Source organism: Sorghum bicolor, chromosome 1 (genome assembly GCF_000003195.3).
Source record: "Sorghum bicolor cultivar BTx623 chromosome 1, Sorghum_bicolor_NCBIv3, whole genome shotgun sequence".
NCBI lineage: Eukaryota > Viridiplantae > Streptophyta > Magnoliopsida > Poales > Poaceae > Sorghum > Sorghum bicolor.
The window spans coordinates 73,001,439-73,023,547 of record NC_012870.2 but is presented as its reverse complement, the minus strand read 5'-3'; the positions used below and the strand labels follow the sequence as shown (position 1 = coordinate 73,023,547).

Sequence of the window (22,109 nt, the reverse complement as noted above, 5' to 3'; positions counted from 1 at the left end):
GAACGGGCGGGCACGGCTCGCTCCTGACGTCTTCCCGGGTGTCCGGTTCCCGTCGAGGCATTTCTTGCAAGGGCTGACCTTGGTACCAGTATCAGCGGAGGCTAAACTAAGTCACCGTCCTTTCAGCCGTATTGACGTTGGCTGTTCTCTTGTTCTTGTCTGCTTCTCCGTTGCGAAGCTCTGTAGTGTTCAGTGTCTTGGGACTGTAATCTCACATCGCAAGGATGAGTGGCCGGCTGGTGCTTGGACGTCATAAGCTGCCTCCTGCCTGGCATTTGATTCCTGTGCAACAAGAAGGCTGATCAGAAAAATAGGGTGGGTCAGTGAATGGAATTTAAAAATCAGTTAGGACCGGCATCTAGCACCAGTTTGAAGTTTGATATAATAGTAATAGGACGCGAGTGAAGAAGACGGACAGCGACGAGAGAACATCAGCGGACACTGTAAGTAAATCCATGGCCAAAATTGCCATCATACGAAGTCGTAGAAAATGTTTCCTTGGTTATCTTGTGGAACCGGAGTTCATTTGAGACAACAGTGCCATGCTTGCCACTTGACCATGGCACAAACGAGAAGAAGAGATGACCAAATTAGAACTACACAGTATGTAGTCACAAAAGGCTGACTTGCCTTCGATTCCTTGTTCGAGAGGAAGCATAAAGACATTGCTGATGTACAAATCCAAAAGCAGCACCCTTTATAGACTCATAGCTTTCTCTTCCAAAAATTTTTTACATATAGGCTTATTGCTATGGATAACCAGTGATATAAGCTATGCAAGATCTTACTAGCAATTTCCTCTCATTGACTGTAAGATTATTGTATACATGACTGAAGACAATAAGGGTAATAAAACGTTTAGCCTTGAAACGGTCCAGAACAACGAACGTCGTTTCCATGTCTCTGCACCAGCATACTGCATATACTGTGAAATCCTTGCCCTTTTTTGTGGTGGTACTAGGCTGTTATTTGTTAAACTGAAGACTGAATCCCAATGATACCTGCAAGTTATTGACAAGTGTATTTTTAAGTGTCAAAGATCATAAGGCTTTATATATGCAACGTAAAGCAGCTTCCATTTCACAAGAACCTATGCATTTATACTTCTAGTTTTGAACTTTTTGTTATGCTTGCTTCAAAATTTGTTATTAAGGCCCTGTTTGGCACAGCTCTAAGCCTCTAACTCTAGGAAATCTATAGACACGGTTGCCTAAAGCTCTAGGAAGTCCTGGATTTAGAGCTGCAGAGACGTTAATTGTAGTTACATGACTCATTTTTATTTATATTTTAGATTAAGTAAAACTAGTTAAACCAATTTAATTAGTCTAAAAACTACAGATCCAGCATAGATCTCAGAGCTAGAGCTGTGCCAAACAGGCCCTAAGAAAAATGTCAGTCTCTTTCCAATAATTAGCAACACTACAAATTTAAAAGGCTTGGCCTTTACCACATCCAATTCTAGCTCCTGCATTTCCTGTTGACTTACTGAGTTCATGGCCACCTTCAAAATATTAAAGGAACATGGTCAGGAGCAGTTAAACATATGAGGATGCCTCACACTGGAACAAGTATTCATGAATCTGAAGTGTGATGATTTTTCCAGGCAAGGAGAAACAAGGATCGAAATACTTTAGATGTTCAAAGTGCAGCAGGGCAATAGGCAACAAGGATCAAAACTAGGTACAAGTGCTCATTAAATAAAATGAGTGAAAAACAGGTAAAAAAATACGAAAAAAACTTTTTCTCTACTTGTAGCATTGAAGCGATATATCTGTGGCAATTGAACCTGTAGGCTGTACTCTGTGGCCAGTACTCATAAGCATTCAATTCCAATGTGTTACTATTTGACAACTTTGGTAATGGTTTTGTCACATACTATGCCGTTATGAATGCTTTTCTTTAGCCAATGCTATCTCTGTACCAACTACTGCTAAGGAGAACTCAATGGAGGAAATGATCTCACGAAGCCAATTTTATGTACAAAAAAATAAATAGATACTAAAGTTTTGACTAGTAGTTCGTGGTTTCCAAGTATTGCATGATGCAGCAAATGGTATGGTAATGCTGCAACATGGTGCTACCCTGAAGCCACAGCAGCCATGATTGAATGAGGACACTTGATGAGCAACAAATGACATTGGTATTAGCTGGCAATAAAATCTCCATTGAGCAAGTGGCAAAATCAGATTCTGTCCCAAAAAGAAAGCCATCCTAGTTTTGTCCTAAGTCAAACAATCTTAAGTTTTGAGCATGTTTATAGAGAAAAGTATCAAGATTTATGACACCAAATATACATACTATGAAAATATAATCCATGATGAATCTAATGATACTTACTCCCTTTGTTCCAAATTATAAGACGTTTTGGCTTTTGTAGATACATTACTTTAACTATGTATCTAGACATAGTGTATACCTAAGAGCATAGCAAAAGCTATGTGTATCTAGAAAAGCCAAAATGTCTCATAGTTTGGAATGGAGGGAGGATTTTGCATCATAAATATTGGTGCTTTTTTATAAACCTGGTCAAACTTGACAAAATTAGAATAACCTTTTTTGGACAGGAGTAAAATATTTCAGGAAACACAAGGTCCCATCTACATTAATGATGAACATACAAGGTCCAATCTACATTATAAGGAGAGTTCTTCAATTTTTTAGGAGCTACAATATAGCACTGACAATACAAGCATACTTACCCCTCCCCAGGTCATCAGGATCAGCATGGACAACAACTGCCCTTCCTAGTATGGAATGAGGCCCACTCAGTGAAATCTTCAGAAAGCAGCAGAGATAGGTTATCAGTTGATCAATATTAACAGGATTATATTACATCCTTCAAGATGACCGAACCTGTAAGTCCCTTATGAACACTTCTGCAACTCCTGAAATAAGCATGTGAAGCATTATTAGGGTACAGGGAATATTTCATAAACATACAGCCCTCGTACCGACTAAAGGATCTTAGACTAGGCTTAGTACTAACCATCTTCGTTTGCTACTATGTTTCCCAGGTCACCCGCATGTCGTTCCTTATCAAATGGAGCTCCATGGGGCTTATTGTGAGGGTTAAAATGGGGCCCTATGAAGCCAACAAATTTGTCAGACCAGCATAAAAATGGTGGAAATCAGCCTGTTTATAGCATAACCATTGTGAGATACTAAGGCATATACTTCAAATATAGCTTTCTCAAGAAGGCATTACATATTCCATTATCCCTTGATCATGGTTAGTGTTACAAAAGGATAAACTCCAACATAGTAATGATGTAACATCTGACACCTAGCCGCTGCAGGATTCTAATTTCTAGTACACTAACACCACAAAGGCAAGGATGATGTAATAATAGAAGCTATAGCAAACATTGAATTTCACAAAACTCTATTCTTTACCAATGTTAAGTGATTGTCCATTTCATCAATAGTTGCTCAAGTAGTTTCATTCACTAGCAATTGTGAATTTGTAACAGATGAGAGGTTTAGTAAATCTTTTGCTGGAGACATCGCCCCTACAATAATTGCTACAGCAACAAGTATATACATATATAAAACCAGCAATTCTGCACAACACTTGTTCAATGTAAACATACATATAACTGGCAATTCTGCACAACACTAACATATAAACCTACCATACCATATGGCTACATCTTTATTGTACAACTGATTTAGTTCACAAAATTCTAAACCCCAATTATACACCTTGGTAGATTAGCTGAGCCGCTTCAAAACTTTAGTACAATAGCGAATCATTATTATATCTTTAGTAGTATTCCCAATTCAACAGCAAAAGTGACAAAATAAGCAACCATAACAGGCAAAGAAGGCGGCGCACCGGTTGAGTTGCAGCCATTGGTAGTGTCGCCAAAGACGTGGATGTGAAATCCATGCCTTCCCGGAGTCAAGCCCGTGACCTTGCCCCTCACCTCGGTGTACCCTAGCAGCCACAGGAGAGCAAGCACCAACAGAGAAAAGAGGTGAGAGAGGACTTCCGACGGGCATAGGGAATACAGTCACACAGAGTTCGAGAGATCGGCTACTGGTGGAGGGGTCCTCGAAGAAGTGGAGGGCCCCGGCGACCGTGCTGTTGGCGCCGCCGCCGATGAGGGCAACCCCTTTGAGTCCGCCGGCTTTCCCTGCCATTTTTCTTCGTCCGTCGTGGTGCTCTCTCTGCTTCGGCTTCGTCGGCTCTTCCTGCCTCTCTTTTTTCGCTGTTTGTCCAACGAACCAATCCGGCCCACCGAGAAATTAGGATGCCCATGAAAATGGATCCGGCCCACTAAGAAAGACCACCGACAGTTGTCCGCTATCCAGTTGGCCCGTGGTTGATACAGACGTGGGACCTACTGTGTCAGTGTCCGATCTCCTGTGACCAACCCTTCCCCTCCAGTCCTCCACGAACCGGGCTCCGGCCGGCTACCTCCTCGTCTCCGGCTCTCCGCCCTCCTCCATCGCCCCCCAACTCGGTCGTCTCGCGTCTCCGAGAGAGAAAGGTAGATGACTGATGCCGTCGGAGAATGAGGGGTGATCTGCGCTGAATCGACAGTTCGGCATGCTCGTCGCCGCCGCCTCCGTTCACTAGCAGGTGTGCACCTGCACGCTACCATCTTCATTAGAACCCCACCGTTTAATTGGAAGTGGAGCTGCGGTAGCTTTTTTTTTTCTTCTTCTCCTATGTGCCTCATTTGTTCCCACAATAAAAATCACTGTCTTAGTTTCTATCACTATAGGTACTTCTCTGACGAATCGATCGCCCATCCAATGTTTTTGTTAAGAAATCAGTTTCTAGTACTATATCTATGGAAGTCATCTGTAAAATATTCTGCATGTATTTGGTATCTTATTTAGTGTAAAGGACGGCAATGGCTTTGCTGTGATTTTTATAAGATGGTATAAAGGGGGAAAATTTGTTATGGGAACAACTAGCCAAACATACTGATAATATTTGTTGAAGTATCATAATCACGAAATAATACCCTCCATTATTCAGTGATTATGATACATGAACAAACACTATCTGTATCTATGGCTCAATTTGATAGCATGGATGTCTTTTTTGGGTTGAGCATTTCTCCGGTCAGTAACTGGGGCATCCCCCCCCCCCCCCCCCCCCTCTCCCCTCCTCTGAGTCTCAGTTTCTCAAGAAGATCTGTACACCCGTTGATCCAATGAATTGAGAGGTTCAGTGATGAGAAGCAAACACCTCCATGGCTCCATACCTTGTGGATTTCCTATAAATGTCCTGACCTAGCTTTTCGGTGTGTGCTGTTCCTATGGCCATCTCATATACTTCCTCCATTCCAAATTATAAGTCGCTTTGACTTTTTTCAATCATCCATTTTGCTATGTTTCTAGACATATTATATCTAGATTTGTAGCAAAATGGATGTACCAAAAAAATTCAAAGTGAATTATAATTTGGAACGTAGGGAGTACTTAACACCACAGTACCACAGCATGTTTTGTCTTCAATATGCTCAGTGAACCGAGTGAACCACTGATCAAGAAATGCATCTGCTATGGCATCCATCCTTACCCATTAATAAGGAATGTAGTATCTTCCAAGGGGTCCTCACGTCTCCCAATGCATTGCACACGGCACATACTGCCCTTGTTCTTTTTTGCTGTTTATTGTTTAGGATATCAAGTCATCAACACGGTCTCTATAGAGGTATTTGACTTTGGCGTTTATAGCAGGATTTGCTGTGACTATAGTATTATTATGATATTGAAGTATGTTTCTTGTGACTAATGACTACTCTACTAATATATCTTTCACGTGACATTTTTAATACTTATTTTATTTTATCTCAAACCATCACACCAGTTCAACCAATCTTCACAGTTCTACTCTGGCAATCATGAACAGGTGTAATGCAATAGCAAACAGGGAAACAAATGGGAGGTACAACCATGCAACCCAAGCACTCCTGGTTGACTGATACCAAAGGAAAATAACCATGCATCCAGATGGGATGACTCAATACTCAGCTTCCTCATCATCATCTTCAACTTCAGCTCCGACTTCCTCATAATCCTTCTCCAGTGCCGCAAGATCCTCCCTTGCCTCTGAGAACTCCCCTTCTTCCATCCCTTCACCGACATACCAATGAACGAATGCACGCTTCGCATACATGAGATCAAATTTGCGGTCAATACGGGAAAAGACCTCAGCCACAGCTGTGTTGTTGCTGATCATGCAGACTGCTCGTTGCACCTTGGCCAGGTCCCCTCCAGGGACTACAGTTGGTGGTTGGTAGTTTATCCCGCACTTGAAGCCAGTAGGGCACCTGTGCATGAGGCAACAGAGAAAGATGTTCATGTCTCGTGCAGCTACATTTTCGCTAGAAAACAGTCTATAATCTAATATAACTTGGTAAGAGTTGTGAGCATATACCAGTCAACAAACTGCACTGCTCTCTTGGTCTTGATTGAATGGACAGCAGCATTCACATCTTTTGGCACAACATCACCACGGTACATCAAACAGCATGCCATGTACTTACCATGCCTGGGATCACATTTTGCCATCACACTTGATGGCTCAAACACAGAATTTGTGATCTCAGGAACAGAGTGTTGTTCATGGTAGGCCTTCTCCACTGAGATAATTGGAGCATATGAAGAGAGCATGAAGTGTATCCGGGGATAAGGAACAAGGTTGGTCTGGAACTCAGTTATGTCAACATTAATGGCTCCGTCAAACCTCAGTGACGTGGTTAGAGATGATATAACTTGAGATATAAGCCTGTTCAGATTGGTGTATGTTGGACGCTCAATGTCAAGGGACCTCTTGCATATGTCATATATAGCTTCATTGTCAAGAAGCACAACAACATCGGTGTGTTCAATCAGGGAATGTGTGGAGAGCACGCTGTTATAAGGCTCGACCACAGCAGTTGAGATCTGCAACAGGAAATGGTTTCAGTACAGAGTTCTTGTAAGTTACAATGACAGGTAAACCTCCTTTGCAAGCTTTTGTTATCTGATTGAGAAGACAAGCCTATGCCTTTAGCTAGGTATATGAAAATAGTAATTTTGCATATTAACTCTTTTTACTCACTCTTGTCTCAACTCTCAAGCATACAGATTTAGATATTGTACTATTAACCACTATGTGGGCATAAACATTGATATTAATATTCTTCACTCACACATTTTCACTGTCTAGACATAGATGGTCTCGCACAATATCCGGGCTTTGAGTCTTATACTTAATATAGTAAATCTCATGAAGATCCTTTGAGAGTTATTTTTACTACAATGAATGATAGGTGGATGGTCAGTGAAGGATATATTTCTGTATGCAAGCTATGTCTTATTGCAAGAATAAATGGAGTTCTTCTCACTGACACAGGTAGCTCAACTGTAATGGCCATAAAATTTATGCTTTATCATAGCTCTTCCAGAAACTTGACAAAAACAACATACTTGTTGGAAAGATAAGGTAAAAGTCCGAAATAATTAGATTAGCTTTTCAAGTAAAAAAACTCAAAGTAGGACTTATCTATACTTTTCTTATAAAGTTACTATCAAATATTTAATTTATCATTTTATTGAATTTGAGATTTTTGTTGTATATCAAAACTGATGACAAGATGGATATTTTTGTATCTGTAATCTTGCCAAATCACGATTCAGATTTACCATTGAAGTGATTTCTTTTTAATGGTTCACACTTAATACTACAATTCTTTTCTTGAGATGGTAATTTAGTCTGTAATTAATTGCCCACAAAGAAACTGGAACTTCAGCTACTTTTGGCTGTGGCCTCAAAACTGCAAACTACTGTAGACAGTGCTAGTGCAGCCGCAGCCAGCTGAAACGAGCGGGCTTAGTAATTGTGATGACCAAATGATGCATACATAAATGGTCTCAAATTATCATTTTGATACCTGTGGGGAAGGATAGATGGTGAAACCGAGCTTTGACTTCCTACCATAATCTACGGATAGACGCTCTAAAAGTAGCGAACCAAGGCCAGAGCCGGTTCCACCACCAACAGCATTGAAAACCAGAAAACCTTGAAGACCAGTGCAGTTGTCTGCCAATTTTCTTATCCGATCAAGGCAAAGATCTACTACTTCTCTTCCAACTGCAGCAGAAAAACATATTGTAAAACTTCGGATATTACTCCATCCCCAAACAGGATAGTTATTAATAAAGAGCAGAGAACAGTTCCAAAGCATTGTAATTTTTTCAAAATAAGTGCCCCAGGTAAAGAAAGTGATGTTTTTTGTATGATATGAAGTCATGGACAATACTACAGAAATCATGGCATAGGATGGTTGAACGTTTAAATTATAAGATCCTGACCCCTGTATAATATCCAAACTGTTGTGGATTAGTTCTACCTGCCACTTGCTAGTACTATTCAAACACACAAATTTGTTCTTTACGCATTTGCAATGCACCAAAGTTCAAGATAGGGCTTTCAAACCCCAATTATTTGTGCTCAATTCAATATTGCATTTTAAATTGCAAAACACATTTTCTGTTCTCCAGGAAATGGCTCAGGGTGAGGGACAACATGTCACACCTGTGTAATGTCCACGGGCAAAGTTGTTTGCAGCATCTTCCTTGTGTGAGATGAGCTGCTCAGGATGGAAAAGCTGACGGTATGCCCCGGTCTTCACCTCGTCAATCACAGTGGGCTCCAAGTCGACAAACAAGGCCCTTGGAACGTGCTTCCCTGCGCTCGTTTCACTGAAGAATGTGTTGAATGCATCCCTCGCAACCCCAACAGAGTTGTCACTGCAAGCAAACAGCCAAGGTTGAGAAATTGGATGCTGTAAAATAGGTGAGTTGGACACAAAAATCGGTGTCACATGCTTATCCTGCTTGTTGACAACCTGAGCTTCTTAATATGCAGGTTTTTTTTATCCGATCATGGCCCTTTTTTAACTTTTTTATAAGCAAGTGGTTTTGAACGCAGGGGTGCCATCAACTCGTAAAAAAAGAGCATCCAGCAAAGTTTCTCTAGCTTTTACTTCGGGCTGTGATACACAAGATTGTCCTCAGGATTATGAATATTCCAGGATTATCTCCAAAATACAACCTTTTTGAGGCTATGCTACAAGAACCCAGAAGTCAGCCCTATCTGAAACAATTATCTGAGCTAGAATCATCTGAGATAGATCAAAACTCGACTGAATTCTTAAGGAAGGATGAGATAAACAGAAAGTGCGGAAATTGGAACGGAAAAGGACCTCACCTGGGCATGAGGCCATCAGGCTGGATACCGTGCTCGAGGCAGTAGAGCTCCCAGCAAGAATTCCCCACCTGGATGCCTGCCTGCCCGATATGGATGCTGATGATCTCCCTCATCTCCCTCCCTTCCTCACGCTCTCTCGCTCTGCCTCTGAATCAGGTTATGCAGCCTCGGGAGTTCCGAAGCAGGGAAAGGAAGGGAAGAAGCCTGAGGGCCGAAAAGGCCTGCACCACTGCACACGGAAGAAGGGGGCGTGCGGCAGGGTAGAAGGGAAGAAAAGAGGACAAGGCAGCGTAGCGGCGTCAACGGGAACGTTCTTCAGAAAGCAGACAGCGACCGATGGATTGCGCTACACTACACACGTCGGACGGAAAGCGACCCGGACAAAAATCAATACTCCTGCGATGGCTACTATATAGGGCCGCTGGAGATGATGATCGTCTACTCCAATCTGTCTGCTATGCTATGGTGGCAATCTGGCAGCAGTGCTGGAATTATTTGCCTGGCAATCTTGTCATTAGCTTTTTGCTGCGACAGGGTTAAAAAGTGCAAGAATTCCACGTTTTTGTGGTGCTGGGTTCTTTTTTTTCGTTTATGTGGAAAATGACTGTTTACGAGAAATCTGTATTGTCGCATATCCTTGTTGGGGAAAAGATCACATTCTGTCTGACACATGAGTTGCATCCTTGCCTGTTTGGGTTTTCTTTCGTGTACTCGTCCAAAGGTCTATGTCGAATGTTGTTCCTCTCAGGAGTCAGGATAGTAGGACACCAACCACGATATTTGGTAGTAAAAAATGACCGCACTTCGTTTTCACCATGCATTCCAAATCAAGTGCCGTCATCATAACCAGCACCACGCTGCCGTCATGGTCATCCATGACAGGACGCCATTAGGATGGCCACGCCACCACACCAATGAGCACAAACAGGGGGCCGGGTGCTGCCATGCTGATGATCTCTTGAAGAAATACTTGTTTCGTCAATCTTGATGACTACTCATTGTGCAAACAAATGACTGGACTGCCACTAATTAGGGTCCCAAATCTTCTGATATCTGATCGAACAACGACAACGAGGGGCATTATGTTTCCTCAAAAACGAGGGGCTTCATGCATTTTTGAGTGCTGTTAGCCTGTTATGCTGGCTGGACAGTGAGGTACTGAGGTGTAAACTGCAGGAAGAGTAGGAAACCCCATGAACATGAAGCTACCAGGGGCAACATCGTCAGTTTTTGTTTTGCGCTACAAATTCATCTCCAGAGACGTCGGATTTCAACATCACAATCAAATAGCTAGACGAAAAAATTTTGACTTCTGTGGCCTAATTTTCCCCCTACTTTACGTCAGTACATACATACAAATCATCAAGTCGAATACCAAGTACATGTGTGCCACTCATGTATTATTGGACAAGCCAACAGAAAATCTTCTACTAATGATTTTTTTCCCCAATTTTGTTTAACTTGGGAGTTGGGAATTTTTTAGTGCAGAGCAAATGATGCACCTGTTACTTCATGACACGATTGAGCAAACCAAGATGAAATCAAAGATGGTCATGGCACATTGGGGATAGCCTTGGTTTTATTCTGTTCTTGATTCATCCGGACCTCGATCCGAATACCGATGCCGAAGGTTCTTGCACCAAGTTCCGACTCCCTGTCTGCCCCTGTATGACTCCCTGCACTGCATATCCTATCTCTCTCTACGAGGCGGCTGCTCTGCTACTGCGAGAGGTTGCACATGTGCGGGTGCATCGGGCACCACAGCGGCTGGATCGGCTCGGCTCGGATGCCGCGCGCCACCATGCGGTGCCTCCACTCGTTGAGCCGGACCGTGGCGTTGGCGTACCGCTTCCTGCCGTTGGAGCCCTTGTTCCCGGACCAGAGCGTCTCGGCGGCGGCGGAGGCCCTGGGCCAGAGCCTGCTGTCCAGCACCGCGGCGTCCGACTGCTCCGACCACAGCGCCACCTCGCCGCCCAGCACCCGCCTCGCCTCGTCCTCCGTCAGCCCGTGCAGGATGTCGTAGTCGTAGATGCGCTGCCACGTCTTGAAGGGCGCGCACCAGGACCCGCCCGTGCCGCCGGGGTCGTTGAACAGCGGCATGCCATCGTGCTCCTTCTCCTGCACGTCGTACCGGCTGTCGTTGCCCACCCAGCCGCCGTGCCCGCAGTCCAGGTAGTAGTAGGACGAGGAGGAGACGATGACGCGGTACCCGGCCGACACGACGCGCTTGGTGTTGGCGGCGCCGTTGTTCCACGTCTGCAGCACGGTGGTGTCGCGGGGCAGCACCGTCTGCCCGACAGACACCTTGGGCCCCAGGAGGACGTCCTCCCAGTACACCGACGTGCGGTTCAGCTCGTGCACCAGGAACGGCCGCGTCGCGTTCACGAACAGCTCCAGCAGGCGGTCGTGGGAGCCGCCGTCCGCCAGGAAGCCCCGCACCACGGGGTCGTCCTCCCAGCACGCCGTGTTCACCTCGTCGGCGCCCGCGTGGAGGTACGGGTCCGGGAACAAGGCCGCCAGGTCGCGCAGCACGTCCTGCGCCACGCGGTACGTCTTGGGGTTGAGCGGGTTCAGCTGCCCCGTGCAGGGCTCCGCTGCCAGCGCCGGCTTCGCCTTGGGCGCCCAGAACTTGTTCGCGCAGGTCACGATCTCCGGGTACGCGGCCGCCCACGACCCCGTGTGCCCTGAATGAAGTCTTGGCGTTGAAGATTGCAACCGTATATATAGAGAATAGAAAACAAGAGCAAATGCAGGATCCAGTAGAGTATTTTGGAATGGGATCAGCTCTCACTCACCGGGCATGTCGATCTCAGGGATGACGCGGATGCCGAAGGACTCGGCGAATCGGACGATGCGGCGGACGTCCTGTTCGGTGTAGCGCATGGTGGGGCTGTAGGAGCCCAAGTTGGCAAGGTTGGGGACGGAGGGGAGGACGATGGGGAAGGACTGGGCGTCGGTGATGTGCCAATGGAACACATTGAGCTTGTTGGCGGCCATGGCGCGGATGGTGCGGAGGATGTCACCGACGGGGTAGTAGTTCCGTGCGGTGTCGAGGAGGACGCCGCGGTGGGTGAAGAGGGGGTGGTCGGAGATTTCGAGGTCGCTGGGGACGATCGGCTGGCCGCCCGCGGCGGCGGCGCTGCTGCTCCAGGCGAGCTGGGAGAAGGTCTCGAGACCGCGGATGACGCCCCAGGGCGTGGCGGCGGAGATGTCAGCGGAGCTGGAATTGGGTGGCACGGAGAGCGTGTAGGACTCGTCAACGCCGGGGCCGAGCTTGGTGTCGGGGTCGGAGACGGAGAGCGCGAGCAGGCGGATGGGGACGCCGGCGATTGTGTAGTTGACGGGGGGCATAATCGGCGCGTGCCGCTCGGTGCGGATGAGGCGGGTGTAGTACGCGATGGCGTGACGGAGCGACGGGTGCGACGGCGAGGCGCGGATGCTGAACGACGGGGAGAGCGGCGCGTATACCGGCAGCGGCCACGAGATGGACACCGGTTTGGGCCACACCTGCACTTGCTGAGGCACCCGCGGCGGCGGTGGCTGAGAACGCGGCGGCGATGGCTGCGAAGGCGAAGGCGAAGGCGAAGGAGCGAGGGGGGCGAGTGCAGCTAATGGATGGAAGAGGAAGAGGAGGAGGAGGAGGAAATACGGCGATGCCGCCATCGCTGAGGTTTTCGCAGCGGATTTGGGATTTTTGGCGTCGACGAGTGAGAGAGAGCGGTGCGGACTGCAGAACTCCGGATCTGGCTGACTTTCTTGAGCGTGTTCCTGGGCTCAGACCTCAGAGTGAGCGGTCGGTCGTTGGCGCTATCCGCAACATGTGGATCCGAAATACAGTGATGTTGTTCTGGGCTTCCTTTTTTTTTTACTAGTAGTGGCAAATACGGAGTTTTTTTAAGAGAAATTTTACAAATACGGAGTATTATTACAGTACTTACTTCCACTGTGAAAAGGTCGCGATTATAACATGACCCTTAGTTTAACTAGATTTATATAAAAAAAACAGTATCAATATTTGTGATACTAGATATTTCCTTCAAATAGGCAGTAGGCTGCTACGTATACTCCGTAGTTGATATGTGAGTTTGTTGGAACTAGGCAATGAGTTGTACTTAAATACTAGATATATTTTTTATCTTGTTAAAATCATGGGTACTCCATCAAACATCAAAAAATGCCATTGCCGCCGAAAAATAGGTATGCATTGTAAATCCTCATAAACCCACTGATCGGACAGTGTGGTAATAGTAAATTATAGCATCGCTTTAGTCTATTCGTTTGTCTCTAAATTTATAGCTGTGAGAGAAAAACAATGTTAAATAACTGACAGATTTGAACAGATAAATTTAGACGAACAGACTCTTGATCTCACTAATCTAATTAATAACATGAATAACCTCTGCAATGCTTTTATTTTCATTTATAACATAGACAACATTCCATAGATTTTTATAGCTACTCCCTCTGCCTGTCCGTTCTAAAAATTTTAAGACAATTTAAGAGAACACTCAGATAACACATGTATCCATAGATTATTCCAATTATAGAGTTTTTCTTCAAATTATGGCTTTTTTAACAAATCTTGCCAAATTAAAACATAGTCATTATGTAAAATGTATTGTATTTTAATATAAATTTTAGAAGTCAAAATGCACTGTATTTCAGGACGGGGAGAGTATATAGGGCTTGTTTGGCACAGGTCAACTTCACTAGTAAAGATGTTTTTTTCTTCAGAAAATAGAGCAACTTTCTAGATGAAGCTGAGCTGCTTTGGAAAAAATGTTTGGTAAAATAGCTTCACCAACTGGTTTATGCATAGATGAGAGAGAAATGAAGGAGAGAGCTGCAATAAGCTATTTTGTCAACTTCATTCTAACTTATGTCTTTGTGAGATGAGAAGAAAAATAGCTTCACCCATGAAACTATTTTAGAAATGATTGTTTGACAATAAAAACAGCTTACAACAAATATGAGAAAGCAAATCTTATATTTATATCTTTATTTCACCCCTTTCTTGTTTAATAATAATGCAAGGTATTTGGAGCCTCGAGATGACTGCAACTTTGTAAAATTACTTCTCACATCAAAGGAAGCCACCCTGCCTTATGCCATGTTGTTTTCCATATAAAGGTCAATGACATGATCACATCGCTCTTTATTAGAGGAGAGATGTTGTTGATGCTATTTACAGTATCATTTTTATACCTTTTTACGTGTATTTCATCCTTTGTAACTAGAGGATTTTCTGCGTGTTGTTGCGGGTATGAAGGAGAATATAAATATAACCTCACTGTAGTCTATTAAGTCATCTATGTATAGTTTTAGTAATTAGTTTCAAAAGAAGAAGAGAGGAGATCATGTAAGAAAATAATTGCTAGCAGTATGCATGCATGGTCATGTGTAGGTAACTGCATCCACTACTAAAATCATTTGTAAGTGGGCACTTAATTGCACGCAGCAGGAGAAGAAGTGGATAATGATGGCGCAAGGAGGTGCAAGAGAATTAGTTTAGCGAAGTTTATCTCTATAGGATACATAGATATAGATAACAATATTTACGTCACTTGGCGCTGATACTAACTCCATAATGCAATGTCTTCTATTTTCTAGCTCATGTTGCTAAATGGTACGGAAGTGAGTATTATGTTCATACATGATAGATTATTATCTTCCTTAAAGCAAATTTACTAGATTGAGCATTGTCTATGAAGCCTAAAACACCGATAATTTTTTGAGAAAATATGATTGAAGGTGACGACCGACAATTAAGTGTGCTGTAGCAGATTAAGAGAAATTTCATCTAGTTTATATCAATTTAATATATGGGACCTACGTCTCTCGTTCCTCATCCTATATCTCGTTTTGCATTTATCGACGGCCTCACCTTAGAGCTTAGAGCAGGTTGAATGGAAATCCAATCGTGAGCTATGAAAACTGAACTTTGCACAATAAAAATATTACATGCAATCCGCTTTAGGTTGTGCATACAGGGCATGAAGCTCCATCGAAACAGTTATTTATTATTTTCTTAAAGCAGGAATTAGATGCAACACTGCACCATGCAAATTTTGTTCAACTATACTCATTATTGAACAGCTCCAGTGCTATTGCGAACCAAATGGTTTGGAAAGGACTATTGTGCTTCTATGGTTATAGTGTAGACATCAATTTTGTGGTGTGCATCGGCTATTTTAAAAAAAATCTCTTTCCATCCATCTCACGACTACACGAAAGACTTTCAATGTGTTGTTTCTCCCCTTTTTATCTCATGCATGTATGAGATTGCTTTTTGAAGGCATCCCAACAAGCCTCAAATTGCTAGCGGCGAAACTCATCGCATATCTCGCACATCTCTGTGCACTCACCATCTCTGACAGCATGGCTCATTCCCATATATGTTGTCCGACTTAATATTTTTTTCTTTTTTTATTTTGAATCAGCAGGTGAATTACAAACTCGTTGTTATAGCCTCAGTTTGGCGCATAGCAGCCATGTTCCTGTCTCTATTTTCAAAACGAAAATTTAGGCATGACAATAGAAACATTTGCGTTCCCATACTGCTAACGTTCGGCGCATCTGCAGAGTTCATTTTTTGTTACAACAATCGTTCGAATGCTTCAGTGTCCATGGTTCGGTTGGAGAAGCCCATGGTTGGCTTTCGTGCTCAGGCTATCTCCAACAATCATCACCCAAAACGCCAAAATACGAGACTTATTTGTCCTTTGGGTAGCGCTACAGGTAAAAGGTTCCATACCTATTTTTAGTGTTCTCCAACAACAAGATCTGGGCCTGTTTAGATTTGAAATTTTTTTGGCTCAAAGAGAAATTTTTTTGTGGAATTGGAGTTGAGAACTAAACGGGGCCAACAAAATTTAGGGTCAAAATTTTAGGCTGCAACTGTGCACGTACTCCATGGAAGCTCACCAATGACAATTGCAACTGCAACTGCAGCCCAAGTTGTCATTGGTGGGTTTACATGGGAGTGTGTGCACAGTTGCAGTCTAAAATTTTGGCCCCAAAATTTTTTAGCCCCGTTTAGTTCTCAGGCCCTAATTCCACAAAATTTTTTCTCTTTGGGCCAAAAAATTTCAAATCTAAACAGGCCCTAAAAGACAACACTCTCTGCAAATGAGTCTCGAGGAGAGAGGATACCCAAATTTGGGTGATGCCTCTCCTAATATCCAAAATAAGTCTTCTGTATGAGTACTCTGCTGGAGACTATAGGTATTGTGTTGGAAGGTTTACGTTGCAAATGGAATGAGTCTGCTGTGACAGCCTCAGCCGTGTCATTTCGGTTCGATCGCCACAAGCTAACCACGCGAGGGCGCGGCCTGGCCCGGCCCGGCAGCCCGCCCAGAATCATAACACCCTAACCGTAACCACCCCCTGAAATTGTGCAGATGGCTAAACACACTTCCAGAACCCTGACTGACCCCGTGACCTCGGAGCCGGAGGGTGGAGGCTTTGCCTAAACCCTCGTCCACCGTCTTCGTCGCCGGCCCCCTTTAGCCTCACCCGGTCACCCCAATCCGGCCATGGTGACCGCGGATCCGGACGGGAGCGGAGGCGCGCCGGACGTCTCCGAGCTTTTCTGCCACTACAACTCCCTCTACTTCCGCGATTCCCTCGGCTCCTGCGCCGTCTCATGGGCCGAGGACCCACTACCCAATTCGTGAGTGCTGCCCCCTTTCGCATATTCGAATGGCATACGGGTTCAAATTCCGCGGTACAAAATTGAGGGTTCGGATGATGGATTGTTTCTCGGTGGCAAGCTATCCCTTCTTTCATATTTCTTATAACTAGATTTGATACATTGCGATACAATTTGGGGAGAACCTTGCCGTGAATGATTTTTTATTTGGTCCCTCTGGAAGCCCAAGACCAAGACGGCCTAGTCCCTTCGTCTCGTCAATCTATAAAATCTCAGTTTCACATCTGGAGATTCAGGATAACACCTTATTGTTCATTAGAATATTCGGAATACTCAGTTTTCAGAATAATTGCACCCTGAACATAGTATGTGATCCTAAGCTCTGCACGTGGCCAACATTGAAGATTTTATCAATCTACTTGTTAATTTAATGAATTCTGTTGCTGGAGTGTTGCCATGATGTCAGGTAGATGCTGATTTTTTTTTTCGGTAAAGCTAAACCTCACTCGTGTGGTTTATCAACTTCCCTCACTCGATTTTGGTGGTGTCGATCGCGCGGGGGGACGACGGTGGAGGCCGTCCGATCGCCTGTGCCCATGCCAGACGCTCGCCCCACCTCTTCTTTCACAACTCCGGCTAGGGTTCGGCGACTCTCCCCCTCTTTCTTCTCTAACTCTGGTGGGTATAGAAGGGCCTGGCCGGGGGAGGTAGGTAGGACAGGCGGTGGAGATGGTGGCCGGGCGGCTTAGGGGACCTGGCGTTGGTCGGGCCAGGTCGGGGTGAGGGAGGCTCGCCGGAGCTCTGGCAAATCCTAGCACCGGCAGCGGGTCGGTGGCTGGCAGCGGGGGAGAGGACGAGGTCCGGCGGCGGCAGGCAGCAGGAGGAGGAAGAAGACCAGCGGGAGGAAGAAGAAGCGAAGTAGAAAAAAATCGGGTGAGAGGAGGGGAAAAAACACATGAAAGAGAGATAGACAGACTCTTTTTTTGTTATTATGTGAGGAAAGGGACAATAGAGAACACAGTGTTAGGTCAATTGCATCGATACCTTTGCTCAGAGCTGCACACATGGTAAATGGTGCTATTCAGTTACCCAAGATATGAGCCATTGAGGGCACTATTTGAATGGATCAAAAGGTTCGGGACCAAACAACTTGCTGGCTGTTTATATTGCAAACACATTCTAATATGCTTTTTTATGACCTGCATTTATTATATTTTATGGTTGTGCTTGCGGTTTGATCGAAGCATTTAAACTTTGCTCAGACACCTCTGAGCCCCAAAACTATGATTTTGATGCTGGATCTTGATTGCTTGGGAAGTCAAATTTTTTTTGGGTCTGTGTGTGGAGGGGTGGGTGTTGGGGGTTGAGATTTGTACTATCGTGTTATCTATTGAAGATCTCTGGAATATCCCAGTGGTAATTCAGGAATCATCTACCGTAAACAATTATGTATTCTCATTGAATTTTCTTTTGAGACACGGTATGTGATCTTTGCATTAGGTTCGTTGAACACAGAACATTTTCCCTTCTATTGCACATTGATGGTTTACAACTTTACATCTTCTCCTTGCATATTTCAGTGGTGTACATGTGTGATTATGATGAATAATAACATTGACCACTTCCAGTATTTGTTTCCAAAATGTTTCTGCATGGCCTGCCCCTTGATACATGTGCCAGCTGGATAATTTGCTTATGGTACATCTTGAAGTCACCACATAAAATGCAGAACATTAATCCGTATGTAGGGTGAATGATCTTAGCATCAGACTACTAATTCTGCACTACAGTTAAATGAATTTCTGAAGTGCAAGTTGTGTAATATAATCTGAAATAATTGTATATTGTTTGCCACCCTGAAGTATGTCATTGAAGTACCCATTAGTTGACTTAGCAGAAGATTGATGTTTTTTGTTTCTTAATTGTCTCCCTGCAGTGATGTAAGCATATGCGACTATTACCCTGGAGGCGGTGGCTGTATAATACTTCTTTCGAAATCCTTATGCGGATCTCATAATGGATCTGATCTGAAGAATGCTTTGCTTCATGAGATGATTCATGCCTATATTTGCATCAAATACAACAACAGTAACCATAGGTAATTGTTCAATAGCACTTTATATTTTTTTAATATGCTTATGAGATTCCAATTTCTTTTTTATTGATTTTGAAATTATTATCAAGCAGTGATCATGGTGCAAAATTTCAGAAACTGGTGAATACGATCAATTTGAGTTCTGTAGCTGATCCCCATGTGAGTTAAAGTTCTGCATCAACTATTAGCTATTCTCTGTTCCATGATCAATTTCTTTTTAACACCATTGATTAATTACATTCAGCGACCAGTCGATGGCTACAGCATAACTCTGCTCCATGAGATCCATAAGAAATATTATCACTACAAAGTAAGAATCATGACTGCAATAAGCACATTTTAACCTATATTTTTCACATTAACATCTGGCAACCTGTACAGTGTCAAAGCTGTGCAGATTTTATCAAGTCAACCAATATGAGAGGACCTTCTGGTGATGACTGCATTGAGAGAAAAGGTGGAGATGACCCATGTCATAATTCTAACTGTCACTGGCATAGGTATGGATCATTGCCTTGATTCCAACAATGACAGGCACACATTTAAATTATGGTTTATACATGCAATTAAGCAATTGCTGATGTACAATTTAGGGGCACAGATAGTTAAGTTCAAATTTAGTAGTTGTCAAACCATTTTTTAAGTCATGTATTCAAAAAGGAAGTTGATGTATCCTTGAAAAAGAAGCTTGTGGGTTTGGATGTATAGCAGGTATGGCATCAGAACTTAGTTGGATATCAATGCATATGAAGTCATGGTCTCACCAAATTTTGTTATGAAAGAGAAGCAACATGATTGAACTAATGACATGTATGAAGTTTTTGGTTTAAGTCTAATAATTTCAACCGTAGTAATTATAATACATTAGCAAATGTGTCCGTGCATTGCAATGGAACATGCAACTTGTTGCGTGGTCACATGGACGATTTGCGGCTTGCAGGTTTATTCATTGACCGTCATCTGGTCCAATACGTTTCGTAATTGAACTCTGTATTGTTGCTTGACACGTGGATCACATGTTGTACTGTCGCTGGACGCACGTTGTTCTAACTCGGCATCACATATGGGAGAGGGAGGGTCGTGAGGGCATTATGGGAAGTAAAAAAATATGGACAGAAGAATCACTTCTCTTTAATATTAGGTATAGATATAGATATGCCAATTTAACTACATATTTTGTGCCTTATTCATATTCAACTCCAATGATTATATTTGGATTATTCCAAATCCAAAGCATAATAAGTTAATAACTCTTTGGATAGAACATCTTACCAAATGAGCACGTGTTGGATTCATGCTTTGAATGTTTTAGACTATCCATATTAATGTATTTGGATGTTTGGTTGTAGACACAAGCAGCGGTGCTCGGGTAATTATTGTAGAGTTCAAGAATCATCACCAGGAGGTCTAGAACTAAAATGTTCGGAAGGTAATTAACTAAAGACTTACTAGTTCAAATTATGACATCATATTATATTATATTATAAAGTAGACCATTTTATTTCTACAAATGCCTAGGGAAGACTCTCTAGTGTCGACATATCTAGTATTATCATGTACCTTGTACATATGTTACGAGATTGCTCATTGTTCTTGATAATCTCAGCTGTAGAAGTATTCAATGAGGGCAAGGTTGAAGAACCTGCCTGTACAAGTTGGCACCCCACACATACATCAAATAAGAGCAGAAGAAGCAATAGAAACGAGCAGGAAGATGCCTCTACAGAGTTTCTTCACGTTGCTGATAATGCAGTTGGCTGTTCAGGACTGGATTCCTCTTCAAAAGATGGGTCTAATAAGAAAATCAAATTTTCTAAGGATGTTAGCTCTGACCTTCGAAGGACAGAAACTGTTCAGGAAACACCAAAACGCCCAAGAGCAGCTGTACTAGATAACCAAGAATGCAGCAGACGGAAGAAAAGGAAACAAAGCAAGCGGTATGGTTCCTACTCGGTAATAATTGAATGGTTGAATTACTACTGTCTTAGTGAGTCGGATGAAGATGAGGTGCCATTGATCAATAAGCGAACAGAAAGAAGGCGCCGACAAAGATTTCATGAAATGTCTCTAGCCAGGGAATCCAGCGATGTTGTTGAGTTTGGCAGCTCAAATTCTCATATGGTTGGTTCTTGCGCACTAGCTCCCAAGGACAATACCAAACTTGAAATTGTGCCAGCTTCTCAACCTGAAGAAAGATCCTGCTCAAGTCATCCTGTGGCTAGCAACGGAGTTGCTGGAAATCAAACTGGTCGTGAACCTATGTCTTCTCCAATGGATTCACTAATTAGAGGTGAAATTGTTGACATTTCAGATGGTTGAGTACTTGAGTGCAAGAGTTCCGTGTTAGTTCCTTGTTACTGGAGCCTGGATGAAAGATTATCCAGTGTAATGGCTGTAAAGACTGGTTTTCCTGTGCACCTTGCAACTGCTAGACATGCGCAGGCTGCCAAGCCGTTGCCTTTGTATGAGTTTTTCCCCCCTTAATCTGCCGTTGTATATAAGCTTATTTGTTCCCTTCTGCATTTCGCCACTTATTCCTGGCTGTAGATTGTTTCTCCCAAGGTAACACATCTGTTTGGAACGCTGATCTATAAAAGACGATTGAGCTTATTTGCTGAATCTGCCAGTTATTCAGCAGTGTTTTTTTTCTCATAACAAATCAGTGAATACTTGCAACCATGATTTTTTAGACAAGCAAATAGGCTCTAACTTTACTACTACTGGCTGTAGATTGTTTCTCCCAACTCCCAAGATAACCCATATTCGTTTGGAACGCTGATCTATAAAAGACTGAAACTTTACTACTACTCTCATTTGTTGTTCTATGTTTTTTTAAAATGTTCTAGAAAACTTAATATTTTAGCTCTTGAACAATAGATTGGCATTAGTAATTCACCTGCAGTACGTAGTAGGTAATTTCTTTGAGCGATAATGTATTTCTAGACGGAGTAACACTTGCCCATCCTTACCCTATTCTGCAGCGTGGCGTGGGCTCCATCCAAACTTTCAATTTCGGCATAAAATGTTTATTGGATATGTGCCCTTCTCAGCTGCGTGTCTGCAGCAAAACCCTAAAATATTTGTCGCCATATTTGTTATCCTCAGCTGCCTATTCGCAGCACTGGTCTGCTAGGTACTCTCTCGGTTCT

The 22,109-nt window shown here is 43.4% G+C and overlaps 4 protein-coding genes and 1 long non-coding RNA gene across 5 annotated transcripts; 2 read left to right on the top strand and 3 right to left on the bottom strand.

Moving 5' to 3' along the window:
* LOC8056878 (superoxide dismutase [Cu-Zn] 2) lies at positions 670–4,230 on the bottom strand. Its single transcript, XM_021449236.1, has 7 exons — positions 4,041–4,230; positions 3,836–3,937; positions 2,987–3,082; positions 2,854–2,885; positions 2,700–2,775; positions 1,448–1,501; positions 670–1,001 (listed from the first exon to the last, which is right to left on the bottom strand). Exons 1-7 carry the CDS (start codon positions 4,141–4,143, stop codon positions 973–975), a joined length of 492 nt encoding a protein of 163 aa, XP_021304911.1. The 5' UTR covers positions 4,144–4,230; the 3' UTR covers positions 670–972.
* LOC8056877 (tubulin alpha-2 chain) lies at positions 5,781–9,541 on the bottom strand. The gene is made up of 5 exons (XM_002465588.2): positions 9,215–9,541; positions 8,540–8,754; positions 7,896–8,095; positions 6,398–6,906; positions 5,781–6,290 (listed from the first exon to the last, which is right to left on the bottom strand). Exons 1-5 carry the CDS (start codon positions 9,325–9,327, stop codon positions 5,981–5,983), a joined length of 1,347 nt encoding a protein of 448 aa, XP_002465633.1. The 5' UTR covers positions 9,328–9,541; the 3' UTR covers positions 5,781–5,980.
* On the top strand, positions 6,818–9,217 carry LOC110430958. Its single transcript, XR_002448383.1, has 4 exons — positions 6,818–6,957; positions 7,275–7,357; positions 8,506–8,800; positions 8,936–9,217. It is a non-coding gene; the product is annotated as an uncharacterized LOC110430958 (long non-coding RNA).
* On the bottom strand, positions 10,506–13,034 carry LOC8085291 (beta-hexosaminidase 2). The gene is made up of 2 exons (XM_021449220.1): positions 12,010–13,034; positions 10,506–11,898 (listed from the first exon to the last, which is right to left on the bottom strand). The coding sequence occupies exons 1-2, from the start codon at positions 12,875–12,877 to the stop codon at positions 10,934–10,936; spliced, it is 1,833 nt and encodes a 610-aa protein (XP_021304895.1). The 5' UTR covers positions 12,878–13,034; the 3' UTR covers positions 10,506–10,933.
* LOC8056876 lies at positions 16,600–21,594 on the top strand. The gene is made up of 7 exons (XM_002468217.2): positions 16,600–16,886; positions 18,802–18,963; positions 19,053–19,119; positions 19,205–19,270; positions 19,342–19,460; positions 20,310–20,389; positions 20,567–21,594. Exons 1-7 carry the CDS (start codon positions 16,750–16,752, stop codon positions 21,277–21,279), a joined length of 1,344 nt encoding a protein of 447 aa, XP_002468262.1. The 5' UTR covers positions 16,600–16,749; the 3' UTR covers positions 21,280–21,594.